This window comes from Alternaria rosae, assembly GCF_020736505.1.
Source record: "Alternaria rosae strain MPI-PUGE-AT-0040 chromosome Unknown BKA58scaffold_2, whole genome shotgun sequence".
NCBI classification, from domain to species: domain Eukaryota; kingdom Fungi; phylum Ascomycota; class Dothideomycetes; order Pleosporales; family Pleosporaceae; genus Alternaria; species Alternaria rosae.
In genome coordinates, this window is record NW_025763571.1 from 3,848,970 (window position 1) to 3,868,500 (window position 19,531).

The window sequence follows — 19,531 nt, forward strand, 5'->3', positions numbered from 1 at the left end:
CTATCTTCTTTTCTCTTGCTCTACACATCAATCATCACGCGAGTTCACAAGCAGCAACAATTCATCCAATGAACGATTAAAAGAATCGATTTCCCCAACTCTCCAACACGGGTATATACAACGAACCAAGGAAACCGTATGCGACTAGAGTGAGACCGCCATTCATGAGTTCATCCAAAAAGAGACAATGCGCCTTTTCCAAACAAATAAAACACCCCGTCAAAGAGGGCGACGCTTGAACGCTCCAGAAGCGGCGATTTCGCGCGAAAGAGGTGGGTAGTAAGAATGTAGCTGCTGACAGCAGCAAGAACAAACAACCCAAGATGGAAATAGCAAGGAAACCCGGGCGCCAAGTCGTCATGATGATGATGATGATGGGAAAAGAGACAAAGAAAATAAGACGTGTATGTACATGTCAATACCCCGAAGACGGAGCACCAAGAATAGACAAAAGTACAACAAAGAGAGAAAGACAAAGATCAGTCGCTCTCCAGCAACTGTCTAATCTTCTCGTAGAAACTCGCCGGATACTGACGAATCTCATCGTCGGTAGGCGGGCTCTTATTCGGATCTCTAAACCGATCTGCGACTCGTTGGATGATTTGACCGAGCAGCTCCTGTGGTATTTTCAGGTCATCTCCGCCGTCGGGGTAGAGGAAAGGATCTCTTTCGTCTAGAAGCTGTGCAACGTTGGGTCGGCGCGAGGCATCGCGTTGCAAGCAGCGGCGAAGCGTAGCTTTGAGGCCGGGAGGGACGCGAACATCGCCGACGCCGAGGTCGGGGATTTCAATTTTGTAGTCGCGGTTTACAATGGCGAGGACGCGCGCCATTTGGTTGGTAATGTGTGCGAAGGGAGGGCGACCGTAGACCATTTGGTAGAGGATGCAGCCTAAACTCCAGACGTCGGAGGGCTTGCCGAGCGCCATGTCTTTAGAGCCGTTGCCATTGGAGAGCAGGCCTCGGGCACCGCCGGCGGAGTCTTCGAGCGACTCTGGTGACATGTAGTTTGGGGTGCCGATGTGCGAGTCACGGTGCACGTTTACAGTGTGGTCGACTTCGATGGCGTTTGCGATGCCAAAGTCGATGAGCTTCAAGCGGCCAGAGGTGAGAAGGAAGTTTGCGGGTTTCAGGTCAGAGTGGACAATGTCGTGGTCGTGGACTGCGCCGACGCATTCGAGCATTTCTTTCCAGTAGTAGCGTGTGAAGCTCAGGTCTAGTTTGCCGTCTCCATCGGCGGGATCGAGTTTCATTCGTATTATTCGCGCGAGATCCGACTCTCCGAGTTCCATGAGCTGGTGTATGTTAGCAAAGAACTCTGCTTCATTTCATAATACACGTACCACACTCAGCACTTGACGTTGCTCATCGACCTCCCAGTCGTACAATCTCACAACGCGATCAACGTTCTTGAGCTTCTGTAGGAGGTCGATCTCGCCCTTGAAGCCCCGTACAGTAGCTTCATCTGCATCCTCAAGCTTGACCCTCTTCAGTGCCAGAAGCTTGAAATTCTCTGCCATGACACGGTACACGGCTGAACTGCCGCCTCTTCCTATCCTGTCCATTTGCGAATAGTGCTTTCCATTGACTGATAGTGTGCTCCTCTTCTTCCTTTCTCTCGTCTTTGTTGTGGCTGCTCCAGCAGCAGTAGTCGCCGTCTCCAACACTGACATCTTCGGCGGCGGAGGAGGTGCTGGTCGTCGTGGAGTGTTCGCACTTAGCGCCTGGAGCGGCATCTGCTTTTCTTGTTGCTGCGAAGATCGTTGTATCGGCGACTGGTGCTCTGGTGCAGGCTGCATATGGCGATCCTCTGCAACCTTCATGACAGAGCCGGTAACTTTCAGGACGGAATCGGGGACGTTCTCAGGCTGCGTCTTGACCGCTGAGATGGGCATGTTCTCTTGGTCTTGAGAGGGATGGTGCTCCTCCTCACTCTGAGGCGTCCTTCGAAACCGTCTCATCGGCGCACCCCGTAATGGCACTCGCTTTATTCGCAAACTTGGTGCAGGTGTGACGGTATCTTGCACTGGCGTGTTGGAGCCAGAAGCATTGCGCGATATCTTCAGCTTGGGTTTCCTCTTCTCAGGCGAATCGACATCACTTCCCTGCGCAAGAAGTGCCGTTGTCAAAGCGCTGAGCTTCATAGGTTGTGGTATCTCGTCATCGGAGCTGTCGCCAATGTTGATGTTCTGCATCATGGGCGCATCCGCCGAGAAACCCTGCGACTGCCCCAGTACGGATAGCGGAGAGTCTCTCCTGGGCCGTATCGAGGAATGCGCACGCATGCGCCCATATGAGGGCGTGGGAGAAAGTGTAGCCATTCGATTGTCGCGTCGAGATTCGGGAAGCGCGTTGCTTTCTATGTGCTCGTCGGGTTACGTGGATAGCGATTGTTAGCTGAGGGTTAGTTGCGCATTCATCCGGAAGGTGGGCGGGCGATTTCGTGGTAAAGATGGGGTGAAGTTGGCGTTCATGGATACTTAGGTAGCGCGCGAATCCTGAGACTCGCGCGGCCGCGTTGCTGAGGTAACTGCGATAAACAAACAGCCGAGGTGCCATGCTGCAAAATGCCCCACACGTTTGACGTCAAAGCTGCTTCGCTATGCAAGGCTAGTACTATGCCTGCCTGTGCATTCTATCTATCTTGACATCCAAACATTGCAGCACAATCAGTGCTTTGGCGCATGTCCTTACTCTCGTCAGACGAAGACATGGTAGCATTGGTACGTAGGTAGTCCATAGATGATCAATACAGCGATCAGAAGCATGTCATAGATGCCGATGGCCTAGCTTGTCTACAGTGTTTGCATCCATGACTATATCGCACAGCAATGTACAACTAATGTGTCCTCGACTCGTAACGATGAGGTTTACTTTAACATAGAACCGCAACAAACGTATACCTTAATCTAAATGCACACAGCTTGGGATCTGTTGTCTGCATCTACACAAGAGATAAATCGTAAATGCATAATGAAATGAACGATCTTTTGATGTCGCTATCTAGTCTTCGAAACATTCGTAACCACCACTGAACTTCATACGCCAAGACGATTAACAACCCATAGTGGCATGCGCAGATACGCCTCCGATTCCGCGCGTGAGTCCTCTCCAAAACGCCATCGCCTACCCATGCAGCCAAACAACAGAGATCTAATGCATATAATCATAGCTTTGCGCGCTGCGGTGCCTCCTCAAGCACGACAGCTACCACGGCAGCAATGTCATCTGGTTTGCCGCCATGCCAATTCTCCCCAGGGTAGTATCTTTGTACTTCTTTGGCGAAAGGTCCATCCCGGCGAGTGTTAAGCCCCGTCACCTTTGCCTCCTTCGCGATCGCTACAGCCACCTTGGCTTGAAGGGAGGAGCTGTCGGCTTTACGAGCTGGATCGGCCTGTACCAGCTTCGCTAGATCCTGTCCGACCTCAATGGTGCCATCTTTCTCGACCCAGGCACCCAGATCGACCATGTGACGACTGACAATACCGAGCGCATCCTGAGGGCTAAGGTTGTCCCACACACCATCGGTTGCAAAGAGAAGGACGTCGCCATGGCGTACTTTATGGTGTGTTATGCTCGACTCCTTAGGTAGATCCGAGAGTGTGGAGGGGCCTCCAAAAACAGCCATTTGCACGAGCATGCGTTGGGGAGTTTTGGAAAGCTGATACGGGGTATTGAAGGCGTGCGTCTGGGGCTGCGTGAAATGTCGTACTGCATTGAGACCCAGATGCATGAATCCTGAATCTCCCAGGTTGGCTACCTCGACGTTGCCGTCCGGTTCTGCAACAGCCAGGCATGCAGTGCTACCACCACCCTCAATGGTGTCGTCGTCCGTGACCTCGTCGTACGCGACTTGGAGCAGGTCTTTCGGGTGTAATGCTGTCGTGTTGAATCCGTGCGGCCATGAGCGCGCAGCGCAAGCCATGTACTCGCACAATCCATGGGAGAAGTCGGCGGGGTCCAATCCAGACTCGACCCATCCTCCTACTCCATCTGCAACACCAAACGTTGTAGTGTTTGTGTTTCCCACCTGGCTGAAGAAGAAAGCATCCTGGCCACTTTTCGCTCGTTTCCGCTTGTCTATGGCCTCCTTGCATTCGCGCAGGTCCTCAACCTTGCTACTGCTGGGGTCATGCAGCGGCCGTGTAAAAAGATTCTGCTCCGCATTGAAGCGATCCTGCTTGGCTGAGTAGGACGCCGCAACATGGTAGGTATATTGCGGCGTACTCCGCCAGTTGTGTGAAGTCGAATGAAAGGATCTTAGGCCGACTGTGGCCGGAGATGTATCTCTGTTCAGCGGGCAGGTTGGTTGTGCGAAATTGGAAGGCACGCGCTGCGAATGAAAGCTGGTTGTTCGACTAGACGAGGCAGGCGCTGCCAATGGAGATGCGGCGAGAGCAAACAGGAAGAGGCCACTAGACGAGGCGCGTCGCGACACAGGTGAAAGTCGCGCAAGGCCCGCAGCGCTGGTAATCGCAAATGACATGGCCACAGCCAGAGCCTGAAGATGGGAGTCAGTACGTGGGAGTTTGGTCGCAGAATCAGCGCATGTTGGCGGTGCCGTACCTCTGCGACAAATTATGTTGAAGGAAAAGGGACTTCTGGGCTAAGAAATCACATTGGCCGTCGTCATTGCCGATCGGCTAGTTGCTGGAGTACTTACAATTATCTGGAGCATTCTTGGAGGATAGATGTAGCAAGAAGGAGCCCCAATAGCAAACTAGGGACAACAGAATGGCATTGTTTTACTGAGATCTGGTCTCTTACCTGCGGAGCATATTCGTCTAGACCAAACACTGCAGGTGATTCAAGCTTCGTCTCAAACGCGGAGTATGACATAACCGGCGCTAGCTCAGCCCTATCGCCTAAACCCGTGGTCTGGCTCGGAACTTCTTTTCGAGATACTCCCCCCCGAGCACCAACATCCTTCCCCGCAGCGGGACCCGTAGTCACGATGAGCATGCACCCGGCGCGACAAGCCTATGTTGAGGAGGAGAATGGCGCAGTGAGTACCCCGAGTTCCAGCGATAGACTGGCGCAGAAGCATCACAGGCTTCGTAGCTCAGTCGCAACTTCTGTTCGCATAAAAGCTGACCATAGCCTCCAGGCTGATGCGATGGAGGGCATCGACCTTTCCAGTGTCCCGCTCGACCGTAACCATGCCATGCCCGGTGGAGGAAACGCGTCGGCCCATTCTCTTATGGAGGACTTCGACCGCAAACGACGAGCAGCGCAGTTGATCGTACCGACCGCCGACCGCGATGTCAAAGCAAAGCTGCGATCACGAGGCGAGCCCATAACCCTATTCGGCGAGGGGCCCTCTGAGCGACGCGACCGACTCCGGGCTTTACTTGCAGAGGCAGCCGAAGCACTAGGCGAGGATGCGGCAGACGTGGACATGCAAGATGCGGAGGAAGCCCCAGGTGATGAGCAGGAAGAGTTCTATACCCAAGGCACGCAGTCGCTACTGGACGCGCGACGGGACATGGCCAAATACTCTTTACCCCGCGCAAAGGAGCGAGTCGCATTCCAGCGTCGCGAAGCTACCATTTCCCTAAAAACCCACGTCGAGTTCCGGAACAAGATCAAGGACCGTCTCAAGGGGTTCGAGCTGTATGGGTCGCAAACCGCAGATCGTCCAGTGAGCATTGTGCGCGTCTCGCCCAACGGCAAGTATGTCGCATACGGTACCTGGGGTGGAAAGGTTGCGTTGTTGGAAATTCCCAGCTTGGAGCAGAAGAAGGCGTATCGTGGTGGACACACGGAGCGTGCTACTGGCATAGATTGGATGCCGGGCGCGACACTTCAGAGCAGCAACGTCTCGACCTCCAGCGTAAACTTCGCATCTGGCGGAGCAGGCGGCAAGATTCAGCTTTGGTCACTAGACGACGATAAGCCCCTACGCACCCTAGAAGGCCATACCGACCGCGTCTGCAGAGTAGCATTCCATGCGTCAGGACAATACCTGGCCTCTGCTTCCGACGACACGACATGGCGACTCTGGGACGTCAACACCGGTCAAGAGCTTCTCATGCAGGAGGGCCATTCAAAAGAGGTCTACACCGTAAGCTTCAACGGTGACGGATCCTTAGTTGCAAGTGCTGGTCTCGATAGTATCGGCCGCGTGTGGGATGTGCGTACGGGTCGTGTCATTTACATGTTGGAAAGCCACATCAAGCCCATTTACGGTCTTGACTGGTCAACAGATGGTCATCGCCTTCTTTCCGGTTCAGGTGACGGTTTTATGAAGTGCTGGGACGTCCGAGCGATGAGAGAGACAAACTCAATTGCAGCCAACACAGGCGGTGTCACAGACCTCCGATGGTTCAAGGGTACAGATGGACCAGCCAGCGGAGTGCCGTTACAGGAGAATAGTGAAGGAGACGTCATACCGAAGAAAGCCTCTACGTTTGTCATTTCGTCTGGTTTTGACAAAAACGTTCAGATCTTCTCGGCAGATGACTGGGCACATTGCAAGACACTTCAAGGTCACTCGGGTCCCGTCTTCAGTACTGACGTAACGAGCGACGCGTCTTGGATCGTCAGTGGAGGCAAAGATCGCACTGTCAAGTTGTGGGCCAGAGACGACAATGGGGGAATATGAGACCAGAGCTATTATACAACGCTATGACTCATCACGACCGACGGCAACAGCCATGAGCACGCGACAAAAGCAAGAGGAGCGAAGGCCATGAGTTTGAAAGGAGACACAAAGGTCAGTGCTTTCCCTCCCTACACTACAACGGGGATGTTGAACAAAGAATGTCCATAGCTTGAACCGAGATACCCAGTACTCCCGAGCGCCTGGAGTTACGAATACACAGTACGTTGCGCAACCAGGAGTGTGCAACGTCATTCTTCAAACCAGCCTCCTTCACATGTTTGCTCGCTGCTTTTCTTCGATTCCGAAACTCACCGCTGCTTGCCCGTTTCCGCGCTCCGTTGGATCAACATGCCAACCACACGATTCGGATCCCGCGGTCGTGATGTGCTCATCGTCGCGAGATAACGGAAGACCGCTCGGCATTCATCGCACAGGAAGAGGCATGTGGTTACCCTTTCGCCTGTAGCATCGGGTCACCTTCTCTACGGAAGACTCTACCCAGTATTCCAAAACACACCACGTCCGTTTCAGCAAGCAAACTTGTCTCTTCACCGCAATGATCAGAACATTTAAGAATCTTTCTTCTTCACCGCAAATTGATCGACATCGGAACAAGAGCTGCGATAGACTGTTCTTGGATATCGGCCGGCAGTCTAGCTTAATAATGGACGACCGACGGGAAGCGTAACCGGACCCGCGAAGTGTTTCAGGTCCACTACGATGGAGTAAAGGTGCAATGGCCTCGACTTCTAGCTGTTCCACCGTCTTCCATGCCCTTGCCGTCATCGGCCGGTACTCTAAGCTTTTGATGATATGCAGGCCCCACGCGAAAGCCGGGTGCGGAGAAAGAAGACGAGTGACTCATTGTTTCAGAACAAAACTCGGTGCATGGTGCCAAGATGTCAACGATCGTGGACATCCCCTACGACAGGAATAACTATGACGGCGAGGTTCTAGTGATGATGGCCCATGCGCGGATGCGGAGAGTGGGTCTTTCACCGCTACAGCCTCACCTTTTTGACAGCCACGATTAGTCGATGCGAATTGGGGGCCATTATGTTATGCGCCCCAGAGATTGGGCTTCAACGTGTTTCTGATGCTGTCTGTTTGATCCTCTTGCATCAGCGTCTGTAGCGGGTTCCGGTCAACTGGAAGCCCTCGTCTCAGGGTAGAGAGGTCGGAAGCACCCGAATACAATAAGTGGAGCATTACATTCGGTTTAGTATGCAGTCCCTGGCCCCGAGTAACGCGTGCCACAGTACGCGCCATGATAGAGAGGATCAACAGCCACGGCCGATCCAGATGCAGCGCAAGCAGCGTTTACGCGTCGACGACTTGATCTAGCTTGTCAACAAGAAGAATGACGCGTTGCCATTTCCGACAGACGGCGCGTTGATTTGGTGTAACGCGATCTGAAGAGTTTGGCTTGGGGATGGATGTCTTAGTAGCCGCAGTACGCGTTGCACGGCACGGGCAGGGCGCACAAACCGCCATAGCAAGGCTCTATTACGGCGTGCAGATTGTAATTGGGGTGGAGATGAAGATTTCGCAGCGTCCTACTTTTCCTACTACGGGCATCATGCGAGACTTGAGACAAACCGTCCGATGATGCTCGGCGGAAGAATAAGAAGCGGCAACAAGCAAGCATGATAAGGATTTGCGAAAAGTGACCAATGATCGGCGGGGAAATTCTGGGGAGTTTCCAGACCCTCGGTAAAAGAGACAGTCGGATCTCGAGGGTGGCACAGGACGGCAGGCTGTGGCTGCGGTGTTTGCCTCTTGATGGGCACGCAGCAAGAGTCCAGCCAGACGGAGCGGCGGCCGCTTGGTGCCTTGCACGAAGTAACTGCCCACGATAATAACAAGAGCGGACACGGAAGTACAGGAACGGTAGTCGAAAAGCCAAAATAGACAGGGAAGGGTGGTGCGGGCAGGGAGCGGTGAGATGACTCGCGGACGCCAGAGGGCGCCGGAACTTGGACAGATGACACCATGATGAAGAGCACCGAGGCGGCCAAGAGGGCTCACCTTGCTGCGGAAACGAAGGCGGGCTGCAAAGTGGGAAATGAGATCAGAGTCGGCTGACGGCCATCTGCCGGGCGACAGCGACGAGTGGTCTGTGGTGGTTGTGGTGAGGGACATGTCGTTGCGTGCGCGAGGCCGGGGGCTTAGGCGGGCCGCGTCGTGCTCAGCAGACAGTAGTCATGATGGCGATTACGCAGTAAGCCCGCGATGCGCCGCTACCAGGGCGAAACAACAATTCCCACAGTTGCGGGAGGGTATTTTTTCGACAAGCGCGCATCGCATCTTGACTCTTTCGAGCAGAGTTTTCACGGCGGGCGACCGAGGAGGGTATAGGCGAATCGCGATGGAGGCAGTCCGGTGGAATATGGCAGTACATGGGCCGGCCCGCGCAGACTAGCCAGTCATGCTCTGCGTATCGATACGGAGAGCAGCAGTGCCGCAGCAGGCAGAGCAGCGGTGCAGCAGCGCAGTGCACAGGCAGGGCGGCACGGGAGCAGCAGCCGAAGCTGTGGCAGCTGTCGTACCAAGCGCCCATGTCTGGTAGACGGCGGCAGTGACAGAAGGCCATGCCCCCGTGAATCCAAGGCCAAAAGCAGATGCGTGACGGCGGGCGCGCGACAAACGGCAAAGCATCACTGTGGCAGACGGCTCGTCCAGCGAGCTGCAGCGACGGCCCCAGGGCAAACACTGGGTAATCGGTGCGGAGGGTGAATGGGCCCATGGCGGGCGTGACAGGACAACCCCAGCCAGTCGCTGCTGGGAAGAGTGCTGGAATGATGCATCAATACCCGACGCTATTGGGGCGTCCTATCGCAGGGCCTTGCACGCTTTCGTGCCCAGATGCATCCCACGGAAGCGTGACCCCGGTCGTCTCGCTCAAGCAGGCTTGCGCTTCCTGCACACCCCGCCCGAAGCCTACCACCATGCTTTAAGCCCCCTCTCCCACCTTCACCTGCCACCACCCAGACCCTCACTGAGCCGCTACTTGCCCATCGCTCGCTATCAGACGCGCATCGCCTCTGCTGCCCGTCTTCCTGCCCCAAATCCAAATCCACCGCAGCACCGTTGAAGTTGAGTACAATCGCTGGGGACATCCTGCGATCACCTTTACCGAAAAGAGCAATCCACACCGCCAGTCCCGCGCCCACACCGGTACTTTGATACATAGGCCCGCCATGGACCATCAATACTCCAACAACGCACATCATATGGATTTTCACAGGCCAAATTCCACACTGAACAACCTCGACAGGAAACCTTCCGCCTTTTCCTTTGACGACAACGCCACCCTCGACTCCAGCATCCTGGACACGCCCGTCCTCATGTCGCCCACCACCAGCACCCAGGGCATCTTCTCGCCCGACACCTCCATCTGGGAGGACTTCTCCGCCGGCCAATTTGTCGACCGCACTGCCACCAGCTCTGTCGTCAACACCAACGGCAACAACCCCTTCTTCACCGAGCAAAGTAACAACCCCTTTGCCCGGTTACCACCCAACCAAGCTGCTACCTACGGACAGCAGTCATGGCCCGTGACCGACAACTCTGGTTCCAGGACGCCCACAGCCCCCAAGCCGCTGAACCCCTTCGGCCCCGGTGACTTTGGAGCGGCACCCTTCGTCGAGCAGCAGCAGATGCCCTTCCACGGACTCCCCGTGCACCAGAATGTCCGACCTAGTGCCGTCTTCCCCTCAGCCCCAGAGCAACCCATGTCGCCCCACACCCACTCCGACTGGATGGCCTTCAACCAGCAGGAGATGGACGCACGGCCCGGACCCAAGCGCATGAGGCCCAACACCCCTCCCCGCTCCTTCTCCCCTCGTCGTGACGGCGGCATCCGCAAGAAGAACGCCCGCTTCGACATCCCGGCCGAGCGCACCCTCGTCAACATCGACAACCTCATCCAGAGCTGCACCAACGAAGAGGACCTCAAGGAGCTCAAGCAGCAAAAACGACTCCTCCGCAACCGCCAGGCCGCGTACGTACTCCCATTTGGTTCTTGGTTCCACGCTCCACGTTTGGTCCAATCTACCTCTTGGTCTATCCTCTCCCTATTCATCAGCTAACGTCATTCTAGACTTGACTCCCGGCAACGAAAGAAGAAGCACACTGAGGAGCTCGAAGAGGAGAAGAAGCAGTGGATGGAGAAGATCTGCCAAATGCAAGATGACTTCGCCGCCATGCGCATCGAGTACGACTCTCTTGTCGCTGAGAAGGAGAAGTGGCACCACGAGTCCATGGAGATGCACCACATGATCAACCAGCTGCAGTTCGACAAGGAGGAGCTTGTCCGCAACCACACTCTCGAGACCGGCGAGCTTCGCAAGAAGGTCTCGGTCCTCACTGAGCGCCTTGAGGCGGCCAGCAGCACCGGCATGGCTGCCGCACCCAGCAGCACCTTCACTGACTTCGCCTCTGAGATGGACAACCTCAACATGGGCAACAGCGACTGGGACAACTACATCTTCGTCAACGACTTCGCTTCCGACGACCAGGCCACTCCCCAGCAGAACCAAGAGCTCTCTCTTGTGTCCCGCAACAAGGACGAGGACAAGCCCGTCGCTTCCGGTCTTCTGCTCATGCTTCTGCTGTGCGGTGCCTTTGTCGCAAGCAAGTCCGGTGGCGCTGCTCCCCCCATTCCTCGCATGCCCGACGAGGTCCGTGCCGCTTCCGCTACCGTTCTCGACAGCATCTTCAAGGATGCTGGTGTGTCGACCGCTATGAGCGAGCAAGGTCTCATTGCCAGCCACGTCACCGGCCTCGAGCCTACGCCTTCTGGCATGGCCTGGCCCAAGACAACCATGTCTGGCTCTGAGCTTGCCGGTATCTCGGGCTCGCACCTCGACCAACTGCACTCTCATCTCACCGGACCCACCAAGGAGCAAGAGCACGAGCAGCTGTTCTCCATCACTCCCGACCAATACAACAGCATGACTTCGCTCGACTTCACACGCTCGCGTTACAGCATGACCAGCGACGACCTCAGCGACCCGCTGTCGCCCGGCTCTCAGCCATCGCACCGCCGCAACCTTGCCGAGACCCTCGCCGCTATGCGTGAGCAAAGCAAGGGCGACTCTGCTGCTGAGATCTACACTCGCAGTCTGCTTTGGGACAAGATCGCTCCTGAGGTTGTTCACGAGTTCAAGCGCATCGTTGAGGAGTCTGCTGCCATGTCCCGACCCAGCACATCCGACGGCACCAAAGTCGAGAACATGGGCTAAATAGCCCCACCACCACTACTACTACCACCACCAACAAACAACCTCTCCTTTGTACTCCCCTAAGTTGCATTTGTCGTTTATCAGCATAGCGCTTCACTTCTTAGCACCCCTCATACAGGGGTGCCTATAGGGTCACAAGTTGCATCACGGTCCGGCTGGAACCTCGTTCTTCTGCGCGTTTCTCTTTTGAGCGCTTACGATGGGCATCGCCATTTTCCTTTCTACTACAGCTCTGGCGCTTGCCAGTCTTCTACAACATGGGACGGCAACGTCGAATTTTGGGTCCACCTCACCAGGTACCCTACTTCGCTCGAGCATAACTTGGCGGTTGTCTTCTTTCCACGTCGAGACCTGGTTCACGACTTCACCTATCTACCTTTGTCCTTTTTGTTTCCTTTGTACTTTGGATTTCCCTTTGGCATCAGACTGGTTGAGCGAGCAGAGCGAGCACACATTCGCGGTTGGCTTCATCTTTTGTATTTACTGCAAAGCGTAGCGAGCGTTGGATATTTTCCCTTAACGTTACCACGAGATATGGAGAGATTGAAACGAAGGACATGGGACATGTATCCGACGACAAACCACGAGAGTTGTATATGATGGCACGAGAGCGAGACAGATTGGCAGCATTCTTATTTTCTGGTACTTGAGCGAGGAGGATGATTACAAGTTTTGTTTTATTGCTTGAAAGAGACGATGCTTTCCCCTTCCCCTTCCCCTTTCCTCCTCCTCTTACGACTAACATAAGTTTTATTACGACCTTTACGCTTCTCACGGCCACCTACTCACGCTACCACTTTTCGTAATACCCCCTTTCCGGACTTGTTGTCCGCGCATGTTTTGAGATACCAGGTTTTTCACGATTATTCCCTTGTCGCGTCACAGATGCGGCCGTTTCTGCGACCTCTGTCACAGGGCCTTGGTGGGCAGGGCTCGATTGGTTGGCATGGCACCACCGGGAACAAAGTCTTTGTACCTAAGTAGTCGCCCACTCTATTGGCGAGGAGAGAAGTGCGAACGAGTCAAGTAATGCTATCGGATGCCCTTCCATTCCAGCGCTTACATCGCTTCCTTGAATGTGCACCCGACTTCACCCACTCGCCTGTGAAACCCGTCTTCCTCGCCACTGACTGCCATGTTCGAGACTCTTGCATCTGACAACGCCAGCCCGCCCACTTGGTCGTAGTGATTCATTCATTCACTGCCTGTCCATTTCTCCGCCGCTTCATCTGTGAATCCGCTCTTCTCCACTTACGGCTTTTCCGTCGAGGACCCACGCGGTTGACCGTCCGTCGCGTGCCTCGCATCGCGCGAAGCGTCCATGAAAGGATTCCCCTTCCATAACAAACGGGAAAACGCGCCATACGCGGGTTTTCTGACATGCTTCACAAGTCTACGCGCGGTGCATAATGCATCGCTTGGAGCACGTACCCTTTGACTGCACAGCCATTCACTCTGTCCAGTAAATCACTCCCTTTACTGTGGGTATGACGCTTCGCCAACGCAAGCCACCTACCCGATTCCCTTCCTTCACGCGGAATAATAGCCCCAAAAAAAACTGCACATCCCCCACTCCGCTCGCAAGGTGAGACCTGGAAAGTAACGTCTGCGGACTGCGGATTTACCACAGGGTCCAGCATATCATGCAATATGCAAGTTATCGGGCCCTCAGTGGGGCTGAGCCACCTTTTTTTCCCTCGTCCGATAGATGACGAATGTTGTCTTACGCCCCACCCTATGTTAAGTACCTTGATTGGTAACATGTCGAAAGGATCTGACTTGACTGTGCAGAAGCGTGCAGCTATGGTGAAACACGATGAATGGAGAAGCTAATGCAGCAGAGAATGGTATGATGGATGGTGGATGATTCATATTCGGACCGCGCTTCTATGAGAGGGGATCAGATGGGTCGCGGGAAGGCTGTGATGCGTATTGTAAGTGGCTGAGCAAGACGGTCAGCTAGTTTCCCTGCAGTAGTCAACACGATATCGTACGGAGTACCTACACACCTGGGAATGACGATCTATTGAAAGAGGACATCAGAAGGCCAAAGGCCAACGACCGATGTCTTGTCCGTCACACACGATCCGACATGGGTAATCACGCCATCGCTTAAAACGCAACATCCAGCAAGCTTCATCTGACAAACTAACAAGAAACGGGCTGTTGTACTACGACATACGCCGTTGCTGTGCCACACCACATGCTCCCCACGTTCTGAAAGCGGAAACATAGCCTATCGCGTACCAGAGACATTGTCCGTGTACAGCCCTCCGGACCTTCGCTTCCCAGATCCAGATGACGGCCTCTCAGCAAGCCACTTACTCTACTTGCATCCTCAGCAAAAGATAGCGTATGAACTAGGTAACAGTCATGGGGGGGTAAAGGAAAAACTCAAGATAGTACAGCAACGATGATAGGCCAGCAATGGTGTGAATTATTGGAAATAACGTTATGCAAGACATACGGTGTGATGTTCGGAGCAGGAAAAGAAGAAAACAATAGCTTGCTTTTCCCTTTTCCCCGCGCGGGAAAGGGACCAGGCTTCCGTCACTCTTTTCTCACACGACCACTTCCAGGCGTGTGCCCTCATGACTCCCAGGATAGGCTTGTTGAAGTGCAGTCGGACCGGGACGGAAGGACCTGTCCGAAAGCGGGTTGCGGATCGCGCCTTATTTGGGATTGTATTTGTCCTTCCAGATCCTATAGAGAGATAAGTCAGCACGTTGTTCATCCCACCAATCAATGAAAACATCCTCGGTATCCAGTCGGTGCAGACGACGGCATGCCGAGACTACTGCAGGCTAAAGTTCCAGATCTAGATCGTGATGAAGTTGTTGATGGGTCGTTGGTCGTCGTCCCGAGGCTGCCGTCATTGTCGCGGTAGCCGTCATACGATCTTCCGTTTCTCTTTCAGCACCACCACTGTCGCGCCATCAATGCAACTCAATCTCCAGCTTCGCTCAGACCATCCTAACATGCACCATCTGACTGTGCTCCACACACACCATAACGTTCGCGGTTCCGTCATAATTGGCTAAACCTCTCCATCGTTCCGCTTACTCTTCCGCTTCGGAACCGAGGCCACCAGCGACGCGCCACGTGTATCCCCGTAGACAAGCTTGTGTGTACTACGCACCCAGCGCAACGGGTCTGGAGGCATGCCACTATCCATTATTGGAACGGGAGAGCGAGGCTTGTGCCAAACAGGTTATGTGCTACTGGTCATGTTTTTCTTTGCGAATGCCATCATGTGTGCGTAGCGGGGAACTGGCAGTAAGTGTGACAGGTCGTGCTGCGGGTGAGGGCGAGGGCCGTCCACCGTCCGCATCGACTAAGCGAGCAGGACTGTTCAAAACGGTGCGTCGAGGGCCAATCGATTATGCTTGGCAGATGCGCGTTGAAACCGGTTGGCCGATGCGGACAGTAGTGCTGTGCGTTGGATTGTTGGATCCTGTCTGGTTGCTATGGTGGCTTGGTGTTGAGAATTGATTGAGAATGCAACACCGGCTGGAACGGGATGGCGCGGGTGAACGTCGTGATGGCTGCTCGTAACGGCCACCATGTGCTCCATCCACACGGCATCAAGGTGGTCCTCGGTCCGGCACATTTTCGCTCTTCGCGCGCGATACAGAAGGGGATAAAGGAAAAAATATATGGGGCTTACCATGTGTTGCCTAACGTCTTGTTCCCTTTGGATTCCGCGAGGCGCAGAAACTGAGCCGCTTTGAACTGGCGAGGCGCAGTTAGCATACCTGCCGCTTACGCCGAACACCACCAGTGCTGCCCAAACAATGAGGCGGGATAACGAGGGGAAGTCGTGTCTCAGTGGATATTGCGCGTGATGGCTGAGGTCGAGGCTGTACAAGACCTCCGGGCTGACCGTTCGCGTCGCTATCGCATGAACCTCTAAACGAGTCGACATTGACCGGTGACGCAGACGTGCACTGCAGGACGGCCATAGTTGGGCTGTAGGAGAGACGACATGGCTTGCTTACCTTATCCTTCTTCGTTCCAAAGCCCTCTGTATAGCACCAGGCTACCTCGTTCATCGCATCTGTATCACCTAGATTCGCGGCGGTCTCATAGTATTGCTTTGCGGCTGCGGGATCTTTCTTGATACCCCAGCCATTGCGGAAGCAGTTGGCGAGTTCGTACATGGCCAGCACGAGCTCGCCTTTGGCTGCACCGCCTTTCTTCATGCCGGCTCCGAGGGCCAGTTTCTCGACCTCAGCGCTGTTCGCCGCTGCCATGGATAGGTATTGGACAGCTTGTTCCTGGTGAGGCTCACACCCCCAGCCATGGCTATGTTCTAGTCAGTACTGCCTTGAGCAACATCCAGGGCAACATTCGGGTATGCTCTGGTATCAGGCTGCGATCAGTGAGGCTAAACCTACCGTAATGCGAGACCGTAGAGAACCTGCGCTAGAGCATTGTTCGCACCCGTTGGTTCTGCAAGTCTGCCAAAGAGCGCTGTTGAGGCCTCAAGGTCTGGTCATCCTGTCAGCTTCATCATGATAGCCCAACTCGTGTGACTACTCACTGCTATTCTCATGCAGACGGATAGCCTCTTGGATCGTCTCCTATGCAAAGCTTAGACCAATTCTTGCCCTTCCCAGATTTGTGCATACCTCGTCCGTAGGCGCACCGACAGTCCCACTACGTCTCCTCGCACTCGTCGCGCTCGTCGGTCGTCCATGAGACATTGGGTTTGGAGACTCGTGGTTTGGTGTATTGGGCTGACTAGATCCGTGTTGCAGACCCTCTGTGACCAGCACCGTAGCCCTCGTCTCCCACCTGGCCTCTTCCTCCTCTGTGCGTGCGACGCCGTCTCCTCCCACTTCTGGCAGATTGTCCGGCACGTTTATTGAGCTGCTCGACCTGCTCCGTCCAAAGTGCAACCGCTCCGCCAGTTTGTCATGCTTCTGCTCCCCACCAACTGCCGATCCCTGAGACGAAGCGCTACTGCGACTTCTGAACCTGCCAAACTTGCCGCGCGACGTTGGCGACAATAGAGGAGACTCGCGCGTAGGGTCGCCGGGGAAGCTGGGCGGCTCGATGGTCTCTTGCGTCGAGGTCGTGGTGCGGAAGAACTGGAACTCTGGGACATCGGGAGACAGCGTAGGGCCCGTAGGTGACATGGGAGTAGCGCCCTCATCCCTAATTTTGTCCTTCTTCTTCAGCAAGTCTTTCAGCGCCATGGTGGTGCGCAGAGGAGCTGTCGCGTCGAGTTTCGCGTTGCCAGCGTAGGCAAGGGGTACGCGGCTCGAGACCTAACAATGTCCAAGGGTAACTTCACGCAACAGAAAGCGAGCGTCGTGTCGTTGGTACTATTCAATTCTGAGGGTGGTCCTATATCTCCGTAGATTCATCGCAAAGGTGAAAGCACTCATGGTCCTGCCGGCGCGGGCTGTCGAATTGTAAGGCACGATTGACTGTAGGACGAGGGCCAAGCAGTAGCCGCAGCCCGTCTCAGCCTCCACTGCGCGCCTCATATGTCAGACACAGCGCCACAAACCGCAGCAATCACAATTTTGCAACTATGCTGCGGTACGCCACCTACATATGTGGTGAGAACATCATCACGAATGCATACAAGATCTTCAAATTAAAGAGAGTGCATTTTCTGTGAGGGTGTCAAGCCTAAGAGCACATCTCACACTAGGAAATTATGGTACCTGGCGCTACTGATACGCACGTCGAAGCAATAATTAGTGCGGTTGAGTATGGCGACTAACAACGTGAAGCACTCTATAGCATCATCACAGCAGACAGAGGAGGTCTATTCTAAATTTTTCTTTTTTTTGTTACATGTTTCTTCTTATGTTCTCTTTTCAAGTACATGTCCTTCATGGGACGACTGTATCCATCAGCAAGCCGACAGCGACTTCGCGAGCCTATGTGTAAAATCCGCCGAGCGTACAACGTCGCATTGGGTCGTGTGATACGCTTACAGCAGGAACGAGAATTTTTTTCTCGATTGGAAACAATGAAAAGACAAGAAAGGTAGGAAATCGTAAGAGGGGGTATCATCGAAAGAACCCTGAACGCCATGAATAGCTCTGGACCTTCAAGAGTCAAGACAAACTGGAAGTGTTCCAGAGAAAACCTACCGGGTCAGAAAACCACAAGGTCGAAACTTTGGAAAACACAAATTAGGAAGGACCGTAATGGAAGCTGGGCAGGGGGACCACATACAATGTCCGGGCATCACTAATCCAATGGGCAGGCCATGTTTACTCGTCGTCGTTCTCAAAGGCAACGAAGTCTGCCTGCTGTGTGAACTGCTGTGGCTTCGGAGAAGTTCCAGTCTTGGGCATCATCCATTCATGAGCATCCTCGGCAGTATCCATATCATCCTCTGGAGCGTCCGAAGTAGCAGGGGTGTGTGATGAAGGAGAATGAGCCGGAGAACGCACCGGAGAACGAACCGGGGAATTAGGCGGGGACTGGGCTGGAGAAGACAGACGAGTGATCTTCCTCATGCGAGAGGCGAGACGAACGTGTGGATAGTGAAACCTACCAGTGTAGGAACACTCTCCTGTGTTGGCGAAGGTGGGACACTCAAATGCATGCAACTCAGCACACGTATCTCCTTTCTCGCAGTAGCCCAAGCGTCCAAAAGCTTCGCAGTTCGGTGCGGATGGATTGACACGAACATGAGCAAAACGGCAGTCTTCTTTGGTGCATCGGCCTGCTTGGAAATGCTGGCACGTAGGCGTGTTGTGCGACGATGCAGTATGAGACAGTTGACAGTTGCTGTCGGGGCAAGCACCCTTGAAGAGAAACGACTTGCATACGGTTTGTGTATCCGGATCATGCCGAAATGGACATCCCGGAATGGAACACCGACCTAGACAAGAGTTAGAAGCGAACAATGGGCAAGAAAAGGTACCGAAATGTCGTTTCGTCGAAATACCTGTATGTGTGAAGTTGGCACAAAGTCTTGATGGTTCAGTCGACTGGTGATCGCTGGATGAGGACCTAGTGCTGTCCGCGGATGCGTGCGCTAGGTCTTTGTTCTCGTTGGCCTCGCGTGGTTGGGTGACAATACTTGTGCCATTGGAATCGGTAGCGAAACCAGTATACATAGATGCATTGAGAGAACGCGTGTATGGGTGGTAGGGAGTATACCCTCTGCCTCTGCCTCCGGCACCTCGGCCTCTACCTTTACCATAGCCACCGCGCTGGTTGTACTTGCTGTACGGAGGGTTGTAGGAGGGATTAGAGACGGGAGTATAGACGGGGTTGAAGACGGGGTTATGGACGGGGGCGTAGGAAGGAATGGAGGGAGGGGCGTAGTGGTTGAAGCTGCCGGAGGTGGTGCGGTAACCAGAGCCAGTATAAGCGTTCGACTGGAGCCTCTCGCGCTCTTCCCTCTCTTGTTTCTCTCTCTTGGCGCGCGTGATATAGCCTAGAAGTAGATCGTAAGTATCTTTCTTACCCTGCGACTCGGTTTTCACGTACTGGTGAGCTCTGCCTGGGCGCGAATACGTTCCTCCTGTGAGGTCATCGCTTGGAGCTGTTCGGCCGTGTACGGAGGCGGACCGAGCGGCGCCATGTTAGCACTGGCGGGTCAGGAAATCTATAACTTGAACTTGTTAGTAATGCGCACCACTTTCACTGCAGCGACATTTGAGGTTCAGGCGGGCGGCGGGCGGTTGTTGGTGAGGTTTCGCGAAAG

At 54.4% G+C, this 19,531-nt stretch overlaps 7 protein-coding genes across 7 annotated transcripts; 2 read left to right on the forward strand and 5 right to left on the reverse strand.

The window, feature by feature from the left end:
• Positions 1-69: 69 nt before the first annotated feature.
• On the reverse strand, positions 70-2,454 carry BKA58DRAFT_355393 (kinase-like domain-containing protein). The gene is made up of 2 exons (XM_046168640.1): positions 1,341-2,454; positions 70-1,292 (listed from the first exon to the last, which is right to left on the reverse strand). The coding sequence occupies exons 1-2, from the start codon at positions 2,316-2,318 to the stop codon at positions 480-482; spliced, it is 1,791 nt and encodes a 596-aa protein (XP_046029724.1). The 5' UTR covers positions 2,319-2,454; the 3' UTR covers positions 70-479.
• Positions 2,455-3,163: 709 nt separating this feature from the next.
• On the reverse strand, positions 3,164-4,483 carry BKA58DRAFT_409272 (5-azacytidine resistance protein azr1; the record flags this gene model as incomplete). The annotated part of the gene is made up of 1 exon (XM_046172138.1): positions 3,164-4,483. One exon carries the CDS (start codon positions 4,481-4,483, stop codon positions 3,164-3,166), a length of 1,320 nt encoding a protein of 439 aa, XP_046029725.1.
• Positions 4,484-4,951: 468 nt separating this feature from the next.
• BKA58DRAFT_308750 (WD40-repeat-containing domain protein) lies at positions 4,952-6,601 on the forward strand (the record flags this gene model as incomplete). The annotated part of the gene is made up of 2 exons (XM_046167216.1): positions 4,952-5,002; positions 5,105-6,601. 2 exons carry the CDS (start codon positions 4,952-4,954, stop codon positions 6,599-6,601), a joined length of 1,548 nt encoding a protein of 515 aa, XP_046029726.1.
• A 1,320-nt stretch (positions 6,602-7,921) lies between these two features.
• Positions 7,922-8,881, reverse strand: BKA58DRAFT_105241 (uncharacterized protein). The gene has a single exon (XM_046163825.1). The coding sequence runs from the start codon at positions 8,741-8,743 to the stop codon at positions 8,108-8,110; it is 636 nt and encodes a 211-aa protein (XP_046029727.1). The 5' UTR covers positions 8,744-8,881; the 3' UTR covers positions 7,922-8,107.
• Positions 8,882-9,530: 649 nt separating this feature from the next.
• Positions 9,531-12,058, forward strand: BKA58DRAFT_105205 (uncharacterized protein). Its single transcript, XM_046163824.1, has 2 exons — positions 9,531-10,604; positions 10,704-12,058. The coding sequence occupies exons 1-2, from the start codon at positions 9,802-9,804 to the stop codon at positions 11,845-11,847; spliced, it is 1,947 nt and encodes a 648-aa protein (XP_046029728.1). The 5' UTR covers positions 9,531-9,801; the 3' UTR covers positions 11,848-12,058.
• Positions 12,059-15,510: 3,452 nt separating this feature from the next.
• Positions 15,511-17,048, reverse strand: BKA58DRAFT_409275 (uncharacterized protein; the record flags this gene model as incomplete). Its single annotated transcript, XM_046172139.1, has 5 exons — positions 15,511-15,579; positions 15,846-16,152; positions 16,245-16,338; positions 16,391-16,430; positions 16,479-17,048. The coding sequence occupies 5 exons, from the start codon at positions 17,046-17,048 to the stop codon at positions 15,511-15,513; spliced, it is 1,080 nt and encodes a 359-aa protein (XP_046029729.1).
• A 578-nt stretch (positions 17,049-17,626) lies between these two features.
• BKA58DRAFT_378186 (uncharacterized protein) lies at positions 17,627-19,531 on the reverse strand. The gene is made up of 4 exons (XM_046169683.1): positions 19,315-19,531; positions 18,767-19,261; positions 18,046-18,700; positions 17,627-17,986 (listed from the first exon to the last, which is right to left on the reverse strand). Exons 1-3 carry the CDS (start codon positions 19,406-19,408, stop codon positions 18,084-18,086), a joined length of 1,206 nt encoding a protein of 401 aa, XP_046029730.1. The 5' UTR covers positions 19,409-19,531; the 3' UTR covers positions 17,627-17,986; positions 18,046-18,083.

Coding starts and splice junctions, on each gene's coding strand:
- BKA58DRAFT_355393 (XM_046168640.1), bottom strand. CDS start 2,318: ATGGCTACACTTTCTCCCACGCCCTCATATGGGCGCATGCGTGCGCAT. Junction 1,293..1,340: donor AACGTCAAGTGCTGAGTGTG/GTACGTGTATTA, acceptor AACATACACCAG/CTCATGGAACTCGGAGAGTC.
- BKA58DRAFT_105241 (XM_046163825.1), bottom strand. CDS start 8,743: ATGTCCCTCACCACAACCACCACAGACCACTCGTCGCTGTCGCCCGGC.
- BKA58DRAFT_105205 (XM_046163824.1), top strand. CDS start 9,802: ATGGACCATCAATACTCCAACAACGCACATCATATGGATTTTCACAGG. Junction 10,605..10,703: donor CTCCGCAACCGCCAGGCCGC/GTACGTACTCCC, acceptor ACGTCATTCTAG/ACTTGACTCCCGGCAACGAA.
- BKA58DRAFT_378186 (XM_046169683.1), bottom strand. CDS start 19,408: ATGGCGCCGCTCGGTCCGCCTCCGTACACGGCCGAACAGCTCCAAGCG. Junction 19,262..19,314: donor CGCCCAGGCAGAGCTCACCA/GTACGTGAAAAC, acceptor ATCTACTTCTAG/GCTATATCACGCGCGCCAAG. Junction 18,701..18,766: donor TGCCAACTTCACACATACAG/GTATTTCGACGA, acceptor ACTCTTGTCTAG/GTCGGTGTTCCATTCCGGGA.